The 17,674-nt window shown below is 43.7% G+C and overlaps 1 protein-coding gene across 2 annotated transcripts in view; it reads right to left on the reverse strand.

Annotated features, from left to right (window-relative positions):
* SAMD12 (sterile alpha motif domain containing 12) overlaps nt 1-16,514 on the reverse strand; it is a 159,086-nt gene extending 142,572 nt beyond the window's left edge. For both annotated transcript variants that reach the window (XM_050708493.1, XM_050708492.1), the window contains exons 1-2: nt 16,357-16,514; nt 6,412-6,590 (exon numbers count right to left, since the gene is read on the reverse strand). In XM_050708493.1, coding sequence (XP_050564450.1) covers nt 6,412-6,590; nt 16,357-16,489 — 312 coding nt within the window. In that variant the 5' untranslated portion in view covers nt 16,490-16,514. The remainder of the gene's footprint in view (nt 1-6,411; nt 6,591-16,356) is intronic.
* Between the last annotated feature and the right edge of the window lie 1,160 nt (nt 16,515-17,674).

The raw sequence follows: 17,674 nt of genomic DNA on the forward strand, positions 1-17,674 counted from the left end.
TCAGTTCTGTCACAAGTGTCCAGCAAACACATGTGGCAGATTAATGAAATTATTGTTATAACTCAGATGAGATGCACTATTTGCAGAACTCACAGTGCCAGCAGTGAAGCATTAAACTGCTTTCCTATTTTAAATGCTAAATTGGTTCCATAATACATTTTGTAATCCCTCTAATCAGTATTCTATTGTTTTCTTTAAAGGACAATTCTATACTTTTTCTTCTCCACCAAGGCAGCTGTGTCATTAAAATACTGATTTATTTTTAAAGCAATCTCCGGGAAGCCCTTCGAGTAGCTTCAAAGTGAAAGCAGAGGTTTTGGATGGCTTTGTGGAGCAGCGTCAGAACAAGGCAAGCAGAACAGGCAGTGTAAGTACATTATGCATCTGCACGCTGTATGGAATTGCTTTTTTCCTCTAAAAGCCGCTCCATCTTTTTATCTGTATTTCTTTTTCCCTGAAGAGAAGTTCTTTTAAACAATGCGTCTGTGCCCACATGTGCCTATAGCATCAGGCATCCCACTTATTTCTAGAGTACTATGCCGTCTTTTTACTACTTGTTTCCTAATACATCCTGCAATTGCTGCTCCTTTTCACACTACTGTAATGGAAAAGCACACAAATTTCACATTGATAGCTTTCACAGGACAATAGAAGCCTGAAGAGACGACATTTCCCTCCTTATGCTCCCTCAGCTGCCTCTTTGTAACCATCTGCTCTTGCCTAACCTACACATGGAGGCATTCACTCCCTGCAGCAGAAACCACCATTTTGCTGGCGATTTGTGCAGCCCCCAGCCCACCGCAGGGTCACAGGTTTCCCTTGGGCCAGCACCCTGCCTTCCTTCACGTGCGTACACTGTGCGCTTTCAGGCACCGAAAATGTTTCATTGATTTTTTTTGGTGAAAGTCCATCTGTAAGAGGCCTGAAAAACAGGATTTTCTCTTCCTGGTATCAGTGATCCTGATGCAGCAATACACCTTACTTGTACAGATGAATGCCGTAAAGGATCTCTTCAAATAGTTCGGAAGGTCAATAGTGGTCTTGTCTTCTGTGAGTAAATTTCATCTGCTCTACTTACAGCCACCTAAAGAGCTAAGTATTAGTCTGAGCTAGTTATTCTGAATTCCTGTGGGAAGAAAGAAGAAAAAGAGAAGCAGTAGGAGAGTAATCTCATCTTCAGACAGGGAAGGAAAAGAATAATGGTCCTTTGCAGATGCCCTTCTTTTCTCTTCGCTGTCCTGGGCAGAGCACAACAAATGAGGTCAGGCAAGATCTCCCACTTATACGCAGCTGCTGTCAGGGCAGATGATATTTCAGAATCCCCAGGTGTGCAGTCACGATGAACTGGAGAAGACAGATCTTTTATGATGAATGCAGAAATCTTGCTGCAAAAAACATGGGTCATCACAGCACGCTACTCATAACAAGAATAGAAGACAGAGAATGGGGGAAAAACACACTGGATTGAGAATACATGCGGACTCCAAATCAGGCATTTGTCCTACAACAAGCTGACTTAGAGGACCGCAGCAGACAGATCTGTTTCTTGTCTCCCTGGCTAATTACAATTTAAATTCTGAACCAAGCAGTTAAATCCTGCCCTACAGGTAGGGTTCCTCCAGCACTTCATTCCATCCAGCGAGGGATAAAAACATCAGCCTCGGCTGCTGCAAATGTACAGGGTCACCCAGCATTCCTGTTTCACCGCTCAGGATACAAGTAGAGTTCACTGCAGAGTTTTGAGACTTCAGACAGCAGAGGTCACAAACAAATGATAACCTGAGGAAGAAAGGTGTCCCCAGATGTTTCAGCACCTGAGTGGAACAGACCACGCGGGGTCACGCTGAACCTCCACTTGGCCAGGTGAAAACACTTTTGGGTTTCAGACAGTCCATCTGGGTGCTTGGTTACATACCCCAAGGCCACCACAAAGAAGAGGGGAATAGTTGGAAAACAAAGCAAAATGGTAAAACTTCACCAACCAACCCACTCGGTGGCTGTTGATGTTTCTCAACCAATTACAAAAAAAAAATAAAAAATGGTTGAGCAGCTATTATGAGTATGTATGTGACGTTACACATATCACTAGGACTGCAGCTTGGCAAAAACCCTCTCTTCCATCCTACTCATTTTATAAGTTTGACTACAAAGGATAATACTGTGACAGAAGCCACTGATTAAAAAACCTGGAGGATTTTTTTTTTTTTCAGGAAAATATTTTTTTTGTTCTTCTGCTAGAGAATAATTTTTTTTTTTTTTGAGTAACTGACAAAATGTCAACGATGCACACCCCAAGTACTCCCGTGGCAGAGCAGAGCTCTTCAGGAAGCCAGAGGAGCTGCTTCCACCCCCATCAACCCTGAGCTGGGCCCAGAAAGCTGTGATAAATGCTCATCTTCTTGGTAGAGAGGTCAGTCAGCCCTTCAGTGTTGTTCAGTGTCACTTTGAAAAAGCTTTTTTTTTTTTTTTTTTTTTAAAAAAGAAAGCAAAAGCAACCGAAAGAATTAGAGCCACACTCTAACAAAAAGTACGCTTTACTGGTGTCTACACAGCAGTCATCAACAGAAGGCAAGATAAAACACCTCTCTATTTACCAGTTTCCTTCCAGAGTTTTCACGAGCATTTTAAAGGACTGTTAATTTGTCTCTAAGTCAGATAAAAATCTGCTATTACCAACACAAAAGTCTAACTGTAGTGGTTAACATTAAAAAGTCTTTATTATTTGCTACTGCTGCTCCCACACAAGATAAAGTGTGTCATCAGATATAATGCACCATACTTAAGAAACAAAACTCCCTGAAGAAACAATCTTTTAACAAGTGACGGACCAGATTTGGGGGGCCATGCTCACACTGAACAGCACTTCATGAGTGCAGTACGTGGGCAGCCTTGATAAACTTAGCATTTCTGTAAGAGAGGCCTTTCTGAACCTTGTTAGGAAAGGCTTCCTCTGTTAAAGCCTACACTGAGAGAAATATGGGACTTGAAAAGTATAGTAAAACTCTCAGTACCCTAAATTATCGCTGGATAAACACAGGCCATTGAGAGCTACTGAGTAGAGTTCTATCAAAAAAAGAAATAAAACCAAACAGACCATAGCAACCAGAAGCAGCATTTTAATAAAATAAAGAATTCCAGAAAACACATATGATAGGCAGAAGGTGCTAGTTAAATAAGTTTCATACACGTTTTTTTATATCTATCTACATAAATATATATACATGAAGCATCCTTGCTTTCTCCAATGAAGTTTTCTGCTCTGTAAGACTGTCCACTCAGACTGATTATTTTATACACTCTGAATACTGAAAAACAGTTACTGACCAGGGAAATATACATATTCATATCCGTAAGTACACATTTTTAAATATATAAAGTTATTTTAACACTTCAATAATTTCCTTAATTTGTATTATGTCCTGTACATTATCAGAGTCTCAATGAATTAAGCATATCAGTTTAAATATGAGTAATCGTGGCCTTTTTCAGACTTTCTCATATTTTTTATACATAACAAGCTGGTTCCTTAGCAGAGTCTGAGATCATGACTCCATTTTCTTTAAAATCACACCTCTGTCCATGAAAATTAGATCCCACACTCATCAGGAACATTCTAAATGAGAGCTCCTTCAATGAAACTACACTTTCTACTGTCTACATCCCAGATATAGAAACAAGTACTTGTATTCCCCTATTTGCAACTCAGTAGCTGCAGAAGAAGAACTTTAAATCTATCTGTAGCCCATGAATTATTACTGTTCTGCAAAACCATAGCTGAAGACAGAAAAAGAAGGACACGCTCTATTAGAAAGGAGACTGTTTGTTTCTTTGGACAGCAAAACGTTAGAGCTGCCAGGGGTTTAAAGTGCTGGAATTGGTCCCAATGAAGACAAATTAGAAAGCTGAAAGCAGAGAAGACAGTCTATAAAGGCAGCCTAAATTGCATTCGATACATTGCGATGCTTTGTGCAATGTATGTCTCACCACTGTGGATATGGAGCATGTGTAAATATTATCTGTATGTACAGGATTGCAAAGAAACCTTTTTAAAAATAACTGAGCAATGAGGAAATATAGAACAAATGGATCTGCCCAAATGTTTTATTTACAATACTTGCCTCTATTCCTTCTCATCTTTCCACTGTACGGATATGATTGCATGTATCAAGTTTCATAATGACAGCTTGCTTCAACTCCTAAAGCCACACAAGTGACAATCCCAACTCTATATTCACATTTTAGAGGATAAAGCAACATGGTTTTGACATTTAAGGAGAGCAAGCCTGAAAAGGCAGGCCACCGCAGGCTATAACATGAATCCAGATGAGAAACGTCACAAAGTTAATACCACACACACCACAAAAAAAAAAGTTACAAACAAGGCACTCTCAAAAAGCAGACGACTTCGTTAGCTTGATATTATTATGCCAAACTTATTCCATCAAGCAAAATGCTTAGTTTGGGGTGGGGTTATTTTGCTGGTCTTGTGTTAAATCTGAAGCATGCCCAACTCTCGCTAAATAAAGCTACTGTAATCAGACTGAGGAAACCAATGGCTGATTTCACTACCTTCAGAGCAGTAAACTTCCTCTCTTTCCTGGCTATCCCCTTGCGCAGACAGCCTTGGAAATGGTTTCCCATCCATCAATCCAACAGGTACAGCTCACATAGTAGCAATAGGCTCCATTATATTAAATCACCAATGTATCTCATTCCAGTTTTCCACTAGAATAAGTCTTCTGCAAGCAAAGACAAGCCTGATCTGCCTGTGTTCCATGTCAGCTACATGAGCCCATTCTCATCTGGAAGCCCCATTGCATCACTAAGCTCGTTCATGCCTAAGCTTGTAAGATCTCTTCCGAATTTAACGTACTTGAGTTTTCAATACAGGGCAGATCGGCATCTGGTGAGGTCAAAACAGGGCAGAGTCAGATTGCTTTTGTAAGTGAAAGGCTGGGTAAACACATTATTAGCTAAGCTTTGTCTCAAAGCCCATCCAAAATTTGGTGGTCTTTACACCAAATGGATGATTCCAACTAAGCACAAGCCTGTTTGCCAAGGGCTCAAGAGAAATCAGCAAGGTGCTTGATCACCAGCCCCCAAACAGACTACAAGTAACAAGTGTTTCATAGAATATCCCAATATGAAACAGAATATTCTATGAAATTGAATATCCTGTTTCACAGAATATCCCAAGATGGAAAGGACCCACACGGATCAGAGCCCAAAGAGAGACAGACTTTAATCAATGCCAGCTTGAACTGGATCTAGTTAAAGCTGACAGCTGAATCAAGTTGACAAAAGACAGAATGAAAAGAGTGTAAGGTGTTCTCATTCATAACTAGATATTTTAGACAAATATCCAAACGGAGAATTCATACCAAGCCTTTATTGTTAAGGCTACTGCTCAAAACATTTAATGCTATTTTATTCTAAAAGTGAAATACCTTGTAACTGTATGCATATTATTTGTAAGATTTACTGTATTGATGACAGTAGCAAATACTCTTATTTTTTCTTTCACTGAATGAATTGTTATTGTACCTAGCCTTCTTTGGTCTTTAAAAAAAAGAGATGACAACACTCATTTGATTTGCTCTACTAGCTCCCAAAGTGTCAGATTCAGTAACAGCGAAACTTTTCATCCCCTCAAAAAAATTGCTTTTAGGCAGGTCAATAAGACTGATAGGGCTTTTAAAGAATCTCTCCCAAACTACTAGTATTTTTTAAAAAATATTCTCTTATATTAGATACATTCTTAACTAGAACGACATATGACAAATTATTGTTCTATACCTGAAGGGTCTGGAGCACACATATTCACCTGCACTTCACAGTCATGTCTATTGCACGCAAACAAGAAATAGCAGAACTCTCATCAGCTTATGAACGAGTGCAGACGCTTCATTTGTCTTTATGATTCACCTGTGAAGTGTGTTTGTTCACTGACATACAAGATACAGAAGAACTGACAGGGTATTTTACTCAAAATTAGTTAAAAGTTTATTGAATTCAGTTATCCATATAAAAATCCATACATTCAAACCTCTCTCTTCCTTTACCTGCTCCAGGAAAAACAAACAAAAACAAAAAAAAAATAACTATCTATTGCCATTCTGGTTGCTACTCAAGTCATTCTGAAAACAGGTCTTCATACAGCCTGAAAAAGAGCAATTTCATTATTTATCATTATCTTCACATAGAGAGAAATAAAATAGTGCAGTATCCACGGTGTGTGTGCAAAAATTCCACAGCAATACCTCCCTTCTGTAACACCCACTTCCTTAGACTTATTTTTGCACCTTTGTATGTCTTTAACAGGATGAGTGCTTTTTAAGCAGTAGTCAGGATTTCAAAATGCCTGGATTCTTAAAGACTCACCAAAATAAGTAAGGATCCAGCTCTTCTTACCTTAGATATTTCTGGTTCCACTTGTTGCTTTTTGGGTGTCTCTTTTGACTCAGGCCCTTTTGGAGCACTGGTGTTCTTCGCAGAGGGCGATTCAACTCCTTCACCTTCAAGTTGCAGACTAATACCTTCTGTGGGGACAGGGTGATCAATACCATTCGGATTCAGATTGCAATGGATAGCTGGGGAAAAAAAGAAAAAGAAAAAACACTGCTTAGGAAAGAACCCAAATGTTGCAAACATTTATCAGAAAGTACTAAGAAACGCCATACAGTAACAGAGTTATGACAGATAATGGCAAAAGAATTGTCCGTAGCTTGACACGGATCCAGGATAAGATATTTGAGGAAGAAAACGAAGGGGAATGCAACACTGTATAAGGCTATTTTGTGCAGGTTTCTGTGTCAAACTACATTCTCCGGGCATCACTACAGAGTCCCCCAGCTTACAACTTTTACTAGCGTACGACAATCTATCCCATGTATTTATCCTTCAGTCATACCTTTTTTCTCCTTTCCAGGCAAGTAAGCTGAAGTTTTTCTATTGCATTTTCCATTACCTATAACATGTAAGGTTCTAAACAACGTGGGATAAGTAAGCTGTGCACAGCAAGTCGGTCTTTGCATAGAGTAATGCCTCACCCAGCTGCTTATCTCCCTTCAGCATTTTGTGCCGCTGCAAATCACCACCCACACCATCCTAACAAGCAAGAGGGATGTACTCTCTAGGAGCATATAATGAGGTGTGGACTAATGATAGCAGAATAAGGAAAGCAGCCAGAGGGGGAAAAAAAAAAAAAAAAAAAGGAAACAAATGCAAACCATCCCACAGAAACGCACATTTAGAACTATGGTGGTGGTTTATTGTTTTCTGCCTGAAATTTCACAGTTCCAGCGCTCAGAGAAGCAGCCTTAATAACCTTCTTGGCACACACAGAGATTTTAAAACGTATGGATCCTGAGGCGACTTCCCTTGGTGCAAGGATCAGGTTTTTGTATTCCTGCTCATGGGTAACTGTGCTACCTCTAGCGCAGCTCAGTTAATGGCCCGAGGTTCCTTGTTCTTGTGCTGTGGTGCAATTTTTGACAGCCCCAAATAGAAACCCAAAAAACAATGTGAAACCGAAATAAAAGCTGCCCTTTTACTCGTGCTTGGCTTAGATGCGAAGGGTGGGGAGCAGGGGAAGGAATGAGAACTGCCTGTTTTAGTAGCTACGTGAACAGCCCCGAAAGCCTCTCACGGAAAACAGGCCCCAGCAGGCTCAGAAAGCAAAGGGTCCTTCGGCTGCAGCACCTTTTGAATACCCATACACCTGAAATCCAGCTGAAAACTTTGAGCCTAAATAACAGAAATTCCTTGGTGAAGAATTAAAGCAAACGCAGAAGACAAAAATTTTGCCTTTTCCCCTTGGGATTTCAAAAACACCCAAATACCTGTAAACAATGAGTGATTTGTACAAGGACTACAACAACTACATCTGCAAGTTAGGGATGGAAACTTATTCTATGTTCAAGTCAAGAGAACATTATGAAGGGTAATTCATTAACAACACTGAGCGATGGAAAGAAGTACAGAATTGCCACGTTTTATTACAAATTGCATTCTCTCCTCATTACCTACAGAAGAATGAAAAAATCCATCACTGACCCACACAAAACCAGTAAAAGTCAAAATTGGAAGGGAACTAAATTTCACTCTTACTGTGAGCGGCCGTACGGGTACCTAAAGGCATGTAAAGGAAAGGAGGTCTGCAGCAGTCTGCATGGCTGTTGCTCCTATCTGCCATCTTCTTGTCTGATTTTAGCAGGCCAGGCATCCGCAATTCCTTCCTAGAGAGCTGTTACAGAGCCCAGTTTCCCAAGCCAGCTCTAAAGAGTTCTTCCCCAAGCCTAGCTGCAGCTCTTTGATTTGAAAGTCTCTCTTCCTTCATTCAAACCAATTCTGGAGCTTGGCTGCGGGCAAAGCAAAACCCAAGTCTCCTCGTGCTGACGTTGCCTCTCACCGCTGAGGAGGGAAAACAGACGACTGTCTGCAAGGCACTCCTCTCCTCCTACTGCTTCTCCCAGCCACACCACTGTGTCAACCCAAAACATAAATGCTTAAACCTTAATCTCAGTAGGAGCACTTCCTAACTTTTGAGTCCTTTATTTCTGGATATACACCATGCCTACCTCTCCCTGGATTTTGCTTTTATCATGACTACAAGACCACAGCGGAGCTAAACTTGAACACAGCTGCTTGATTTCTCCCTTAGAGAACCTCTTTCTGCAACAGAAAAAAATATCAAAACCCTTTTACTTCTGCAGCAAAGCTTACAGGCTTCACCTGCTCTGGCCGCGTGGCCATTATGTTCCCGTACCACGAACCTGCCGAGCTGTTACGATGGAGTCTTTAACACTTTTAAGCTCCCAAGGGAGGTTTCGAAGACTGTTGTGTGGTGTATATTTACATTCCAGTGTGTGTGTAAGGACACCAAAAAAATCCCTGTCTCCTAGATCATACTCACCTGTCATGATCTATCTCTTCTAGATCATATTTGCCTACCTGAAAGAAAAAAAAGTAATTACTAATGACTACTTTACCCTCCAGACGACAGAAAAAAATAGATGTGATGCACCAAGACAGGCTTCCACATCCCAATACATATGGAAGTATACATATGGAAACTGTTCTGTTAGCAGCCAGATTTAAGACTGCAATTCCCCTCCTTCACACACAAAAAAAAGGAGATACCCTAACCACCCTGTAAAAGCACTCCCTTCCAGCACACCCTGCTCAAGCGGAGGCTGGAAACTAGCAGTGAAAGCCGCCTGGTAAGGAATGGGGGCCATAAAATACCTATCAAACTGTCTTTCCTGCAAGTATCTCGCCTAGCCCAACAGGAGGACTCCTGAGCACACCTTCCAAACACTAACACACCACAGCAGCATCCAGAAACGTGCAGCTTGTGGCTGCCAGCCTCCTCTCAGTGCTCACCAGAGAGAAATCACAAAGCCCGGTGGGACTCGAGCTGGCTGGAAGAAGGCTGCCAGCAGCAAGCTTCCTGTGGATTGCAACCCCTCCCTTCCCAGTGGCCCAGTGGCGAACAATACAGATTCGGGAGGAGGATGGGATGCACAACAAAAGCCGACATGGAAAGCCTTCTAGGTTACAGCACCAATCTGCTGTGCAGCACAGGGAGCAAGCGACCCAGCTTTCTGGTAACGTGGTAGCATAATCATCACCTGAATGGCTTAAGAAAAAGATGAATCACGTGGCAAGGCGCTGCTCGACTCTTAGCCCATCATTCTTTCAAGAGTAAAGAATGGTAGCGCTGTTTCAGCAATGCTTTATTTTGGGCTCCTTTAGGATACAGAAGGAAAAATAAATTGGAGAGGCTGCTGGCAACTACATACGCTCCCATTACCTCTTCATTGAAAAGATGTGACTGTTCAAGAGAAACAGGGACTGCCTCAGAAAAGACTTCTCTGAAGTTGCCAGTGTTAGGGTGGGAGAAAGAAACAACTTTTTAATTTATTTTCTAGGAGGAGAGGGAAAAGGAAAGAGTTCATCTCTCCTTCTTCCCCCCCAATCACAGTCTTGGCTTACCACCAAGCTTGGGACTGTCAGCATTCCTTCAGGAAGGCAAACCCAGAGCAAGAGCCTCAGCACGGGGAGAAGGCAGACTGGAGGAAAATATGCAGAAGTGACAATAAGTATCACCTCGGTCAATCGGCAAAGCTAATATCTCTGTCAGGAGGCATCATCAGGTGGCCAGCTCTATCGCCTTTCTCCAGTGCTGCCTCCAGCTCCCAGCTACACAGAGACAAAGAAGGAAAAAGCAGTCTCCTGCGTTCTCTGTTACTTTCGGTTAGCAGACAGAAATCCCTTATTTTCATTTCTAGAGCAGGCAGAGCTCTCGCTTTTTTAAAAAGTGTCATTACAAACCATAAGTGCTCCCTTTCAAGATTTGATAAAAGGTGAAGGTCTGGTCAGGAACAGCATACCCTCTTCTCAAATCAGCACCTTGCATAATTTCAGCCAGATAAGACCAGCTCAAAACTTCAGGACTGACTGTGCAAAGCTCAAGGGGCCGAGGGGCTGACAGCTTCCAGGATTGAAGTTCTCTAGAACTGATCTAAGCAGCTCTTCCAAGAGATCTCAAATCACCGACTTTATCACAGCCCAACTTCTCTGATCCTCCCAGCTGACTCTGAATTGCAAAGCTCATCTCTTCCAGGACTTCCAGGATGTCTGACAAAGATTCTTCTCTCTAACTACAGACACAGGAGTTTCTTGCTAAAACACTCGTCCAGGCTCCTACCTCTCTCTACCCTGCCCTTGGCTACCACTGCCTTCCCCCACCCTCTGCCATTTCCCCATGCCACTGTTTTGACAACAGTCCCAGCACTTCTTCGTTCTGCCAGATCGACTCCATCTCAGCACTCGTAGACTTTAAAAGCTCATCAGGCCTCCAAACCCCGCTTCATACCAGTTGATAGTACGAGCATAATAACACACATATCAGTAGCATCGTTAGATTTTGAAGCAGAACCTCTCCTAATCTTATTCCATACATCATCCCTATATCGCAGTAACAAGTCTCCATCCCGTTCCAGACTGCTGAAATTCTCCTTTCCCCTCATGCCTACCAGCTGGACGGCGTGCTGAAAACCCCACCTAACAGCTGATTAATGCCGTGTCTGTCTTCGTGCTTCCCAACAATTGTTATTTTGCTTGGATTGAAAGCTTTCTGCGGTGGGAACGTTCTCCTTTTGGGGAGGGAGGCTGGGTGCTCTGTACAGCACCGACCGCGGAGCAACAAGCGCGTGACAAATGGTGCTGGCAGACACGATGACAGAGATCCACAGATTACATTTAGAAAACCAACCATTATTTAAAAACAAAGGTACTCGAGTGCTCTTGTACTCCTACCTCAATGGCAGAGCTGAATCTACAGGAAAATATCCCCTTCTCCAGAACTTTAAAGGAAAGGCTGCTTAGATCTGCCAAGTTAGGAGAGTCAGAAGCTGTGAGAAAATAGTAAAATGAGCACCCAAAATGGAAAAAATGACCACATCTGCCCTAAAAGACTGGGGAAGGAAAAAAACTAATGCAACGCAGGGTATTTTTCCCATACGCTAGAATGCAAACCCAGCTCCTTTCTGAGCAGACAGAGCAGGAGAATTTGTTGCCCTCCAGAAGCTGATGGGGAGCAGAGCCCTGCACCCATGCAGCTCCCCTCCGGCACGTGTACACAGCTCTGAAGGAGCTCGCAGGGCAATGCGAAGGCTCTGCTCCCCTAGCTGCCTTCCTCCCATCCGCGTCTGCCTCACGGACAGCAAACGGCCAGGAAACAGCTTGTCTGAGCACGCCTGATGGCGCACAGCAGTCACCAAGAGCCACAGCAAGCTACTGGCATCTGGGAGGAGGCCCGGCATTTGACTAGAGGATACTCTGAAAATCTTGAGACGAGCCTGAAGGCACTCTTCAGAAGTCAGCCTTGATACATCCAAAGTTTTGCGTGGCCTGATGGGGAGTCAGTCTCTCCATCTGGGGGCTCAAGGCATAGCAGATCAAACCCAGGATCAATCGCTACCTCTGTGCGCTCCACTGCCTACCACGTCAAACATTTCTGAGCTACTTGTTTCAGTGGGAACACTGCTGGCTGCTCAAAATTTTAAGGAGATCAATTAAGACTGCATTAAAGCATACTTGGCAAGCGCTTGAGTTGCATGCAATAACAATTGCTCTATTCTGAAAAGCAATCGAGTAAAAATAGCATCTTCTTACTCATCTGCCCTGTTCTGCGTGCATCACAGTCATGTGCTAGCTTTTGCTCTTTGGAGACAAAAAGCGCGTACAGGAGACACCCATCCAACCTCTAAACTGCTAGAAAACTTTCAAATGTAAAATACTTGCTAACATGCAAGCTCCCTTTCATGTATTCATGCCACAGACTTAGCTCTGAAATGCTAGGAGCTGTGTCCATACAGTCCACCTTTCCATCTTGGCTTGGTTCTTCATCAAAGGCCGATCAAATCCCCAGCCATACAAAATTCTGCAGTCAGCTCTTTCAGCCAGGCTCCTGCACACTTCCAGGTGCTGCATTTCAATACTGAGTGGTCAAACAGCTTCCACTGGCCTTTTTGGTTGGTATCATTCACAACCCACTTCAATTGCATTGATCAGAATCAGGGAGACATTGACGCAGAGAACAGATCTTGTTCCAGACAGATGGCTGCTCGCATTGACCAAACAAGCAAGAAGGAGCTGCATCACAAAGCCCTTCCCAAATTTCCAGAAGCTTGTAGTGCATTAGTAATTCTGAACAGCCCTAGAAAACATGGGATTATTCCCAAGATTGTCAAACCTGAGTTTTTTAAAAGAAAAAAAAAATTACTAAAACCACTAATACCACTAATGACCTTAATTAGTGCTGTAAAATATAGGAATATTTTGACTATTTTATCCAGCAGGAAGTTTTCCCACAGTAATCTGTTTCTGTAACTCCCGGTCAGTCCATCCACCTCATCAATCTGTTCCTAGTTTGAGAAACCGTCTGGCTTTTGCCTGCAGGAATTACCTCTCCATGCAGTGCAACCTCCAGCTAACGTAAACCCACACAGTCCCACCAATTCTTCACTTTGGGCCAGCTGAAGCGGTCGTCAAAGCCTCACATGAATCCGTCCTGCTGCTTATGTTGCCATCCAGGTTGCTGGCAACCTTCAAGATCTTGCCTAGATCTGTTTCTGCAACCTGCCTGTCTAACGGCCTCAGCAGCATTCACACAGGCCAAGAAGCCCCAAGCCCATCAGGATCTCTTCCGCTCAGCACAGACAATGGGGACTTCCCAGAAACCTCCTTGAAGGGTGAAGCCCTATAGTACTTTGCTGAAGTCATACCGCTGCCAAGTTACCTGTTTCTGCCGGTCAGCATCAGAAACGAGCGTTAAACAAATACAAACAGGCTGTGTCAAAACCCAGGGCTGAGCTGCGGGGAGTTTTGCAAAGTGGTCCTACCGACGAGCTGCACCAGGTGGTTTGGGTTCAGAGCTCAGGCAGGCAGGGACAGCAAGACAAAGCCTACAGTACCCACACTCCTGATGCAGCTAGCTCTGAACCTCTCTAGCTGGGCAACTGAGTGGTTACACCACGGTGCTAAGGAAATTAATACTACAAGCCATTCACTCTCTCCAAAAAAACAAAGAAAGAATGCCCAAAACGAAAGCCGAACGCAAAAAGGGCTGCCTACACTCCACATACCTCTCTTACACCTCAGTTGTAAGAGGCAGCTGATAGCAACGAGTCGTGTATAGCATCAGAAATATATCACACAACCAGAACAAGTATCTTCAGAGTTTCAGTCTTAATCAAACTGAGCAAATAATTCCGTAATTTGGTTGAAGCCCATGCAAATCTTAGGTGTATAAAGAGGAGAAATACTCCCTACTTGTCTACTGAACAGAAACGCCAAGTCCAAAATGAGAAATCTTCTTTCTGTATATGTCAAGTTTGCCTTTAAAAACCCTTGTCCCACCAGGATTTGTATTCACTTAAGTCTACTCGGTTAAGAAATTTACTCTTGCATTTTTGACAATTCTCCTACTGGAAACTACTCCTTTATTTTATGTAAGGCAATACCCACTTTCCATCTCTTATTTCACAGACTGTAGTAATGCTGTAAACCAAAAGGTTTGTTCCACCTGCTCTTCAGGACACAGCCTGCACTGGCTATCGCTGGGCTAGACAGGCCCTGGAGCCTCGGCAATGCAAGATCTGCCTTCTGTAACAGCAACAGGATCGCGTGATGAAAAGCAGAGACAAGGGCTGGGTAGCCAAATTATTTCTGAAGCATTTTTTCGTTCTATTTTAATAAATGTACAATTGGTGCAAGCAGCTCTTGAATTCACATTGGCAACAGAGAGGATCATTGAAAAATGGGCCAGTTCAGTGGGTAAGGCAGGTCTACCACAAATCCTGTGCAGGTATACAGGAAGAAGATGGTGACAAAGACAGGGAACTAGCGAGCTATGCAATTAGCTCATAGTAAAATGGATCTCAGTGGGGACAAAAAGTAATAAAGGCCAATAAGTAACATGCATCACATATATACAAGAACACACTACCAACTCTTTTGTGCTGTAATCCATTGTTTGAAGAATGTTTTGCAAAGTGATTTTATCCTTTGTTAATAAGAAGGCTTATGTCAGTACTGCAAAGTAACTCCTGAAAATTGAGTAATTCCTCTGGATTTCAGACAGGTTTGCGAGATGCACAGCCTTGCAGTCGAAGAGGATGTTACAGGAGGTAAGAGGCCTGAGTATGAAAAACACAAATCAGGAGGTAGACAGAGCGGAAGAGAGCTGAATTAATGCTCTCACTGGAGGAAAAGAATCCACCACACATTGCAGTCAATACCAAACAACCTGTGCAAACTCCCGACTAGCTACCACTGGTTGCTGCCCACTGAGGATTTCAGAGTGAACACAGAGAATTAGATAGAAAAGGGCCTGGAGCACAAGTCCTGTGAGGAGCGGCTGAGGGCACTGGGGTTGTTTAGTCTGGAGAGGAGGCGGCTCAGGGGAGACCTCATTGCTCTCTACAACTGCCTGAAAGGAAGGTGTGGGGAGCTGGGGGTCGGCCTCTTCTCACAGGTAACCAGTGATAGGACTGGAGGGAATGGCCTCAAGTTGTGCCAGGGGAGGTTCAGGTTGGAAATGAGGAGACATTTCTTCTCAGAAAGAGCAGTCAGGCACTGGGACGGGTTGCCCAGGGAGGTGGTGGAGTCACCGTCCCTGGGGGTGTTCAAGGGAAGGTTGGACGTGGTGCTTAGGGACAGGGTTTAGTGGGTGACATTGGTGGTAGGGGGGTGGTTGGACCAGGTGATCTTGGAGGTCTCTTCCAACCTGAATGATGCTATGATTCAACTGGGTGAGAAACAAGTCTTCATTGGTTCCACTACTCCTGGAGCAAACTTGTCTTGCGGTCATCAGATGAGCTCCTAAATATTTCTGCTGTAGAGATTAGCAAGTCATGGTCAACCACAGCCTGTATTTCTAAGAAAGCTTCCAATCCTAACCGCACTGCTACTCAATTCTACAGCCAACCAGTGGTACAGCCCAGCGAGCCCATCCAGCACGTACCAAGCCCAGCCCAGATGCACACAGGTACCACAGCATCGGCGGTGCGCTGTCCCACACGCACCACAGATCTCTTGCCTTTGCCCTACTGCACCGAATGAAAGCTGGTGTCTGCTGAGCACGTGCAACAGAAACGGCTGCAATTCAGCTGTGAACCCAGGCTTTATTCCCTGTCCTACGTACGATGCACAAAGTCATCAAAATGCAAAGGAAGAAACAGTTACCCATTCCCACTAGCGTAACTGGTCGCAATCTGGCAGCTGACTTCTGTTTCCAGTCCTGGCTTTCTCTCAACCGCCTGTTAAGTTACCTCTTGTCGGTCCTCAAGGCTATCCCTTCCCTTGCACATTTAACGAACGAGCCTGGAAATGCCTTCGTGCCTTCCCCCGGCAAAATTCTTTTCCTCCTACAGCTTACTCATACCACTGTGTCCCACTCCCTCCAGTACCACAGCTGACTCTTGTAGTGACAAACCATTAGCTGAGAGCATGCAATTATTTTGCTGGAGGAAAATCCAGGAGAAAGCTTCTATTTACCCACATTAAAAGTCCTTTTATTTCTGAAACAGCATTATTAAAGTCTGTTTCTTGCTTTTACTAGGATATTTGCAGAGAAGCAAATCAGCTCAGCTAAAATGCCCTCTACCAAAAGAGAACCAAGCAAGGTAGACAGAGGTGGATAGGACTGCACTGAAGACAGGCTACAACCCACCCCAAATTTCATCCTCAAGCCCTTTTCCTACTCAGCCACATATTCCCTGCAAGCATTTTAGATCCCATAGGTGAATGCAGAGCTCACTTCAGCCCACATTCAGTCCTGCTGCCCACCTGCTTGCCTCACCCAGGAGCAGCACACGTTACAGCGCTCTCCTGCTGTCCAGCGTGATGAACCTGCTCTTTTACGCCAGGTTGAGCTCACGGACGGGTAACATGCAGCTACTGACAGCACCTCCTCCACCATCCTCTCTGTTGTCCTTCTGCCACAGGACACTTCTGGAGAGAGAACAAGGACCCTGAGCAAAGGGGAGGGACTGTACAGCCTCTATCCAAATCGGGCTTTTGTGGTGGGTGGGGTTGTTCCAGATGCACACAAGTCAGATTTTCTCATAGAAGTCATCAGGATGGGTCTGACAAAGTCCAGCCCCATATGCCACCACATAAGGGAACAGTGCGAGAACAGCACGTACATGAATTAAACTTGCCTTGGCATGTTAGGAATGACCCAAGGCTGAACTTAGAAATCATGTAATTTGAAAAACTATTATTTTTTTTAAGCACAAAAGCCTATACCTTCATTGTTCTGCCTTGTGAACCAGTTCCTTTTTCACCTTCTCCAAACCGCTCAATGTCTAAGGATTCTCTTCATGGTCATCTCTTTTCCAGGTTAAAGAACCAGAACCTTCCCTCAGAAAACATACCGTATCGCTAACCAGCTGATCGCCCTTTTCTGTAGTCCTTCCAGCCCTGTGTCTTTTTTGGGGTGTGGCAAGAAAAATCGAATGGAGCATTGAGAATAGAAGAGCAATATCCAAAGAAATAGTAAAAAATGTTCCTTGCTTCTTTTTTTGAGCTCTTCCTCGTAGTTCCTAAATTCTATTTGCTATTTTGACCATGACCAACCAGACGGTTCCAGAAGACTTCACAATTATTCCACTTTCTGGCCCTTTTCTCCACCTTTGCCTTTGGCACCTTCCAGAACTACTCCCTCTACATTCTCTGCATGCTTTGAGCACATAATTTAGCGATGAGTAGTTCAACTCTTAATCTTCAAGGCTAAACACCTGTATCCAGTCAAAGGCAACGGCTTTCACGAGAAATAGCTCACCATAGGATTGCTCAGTCCAACCTTTGAGTACCTCTTGTTCACAGAAACAGGAGTCCTTGCCTCAAAGATCATATCCTCTGAGCAAAAAGAGAGAGACCAGAGAGATGGGACAGGGCACAAGCTCAGAGGCTAAAACTGTCTCAGCCATGACAGCAGAGAAAGTTAGCACCAGAACCAAACACAGCACCCCTAACCCCAAAACTCAATTGGGCACTGAGCAGTAGCCCTCCAACAGCTCTACTAGCTAGCTGTAGCACTTTGAAAGTCCAGCTGGCAAAACAGCGATTCCCAGTGCTACCCAGACACCTACATCTGCACTCA

This window comes from Cygnus atratus, chromosome 2 (assembly GCF_013377495.2).
Source record: "Cygnus atratus isolate AKBS03 ecotype Queensland, Australia chromosome 2, CAtr_DNAZoo_HiC_assembly, whole genome shotgun sequence".
Lineage (NCBI taxonomy): Eukaryota > Metazoa > Chordata > Aves > Anseriformes > Anatidae > Cygnus > Cygnus atratus.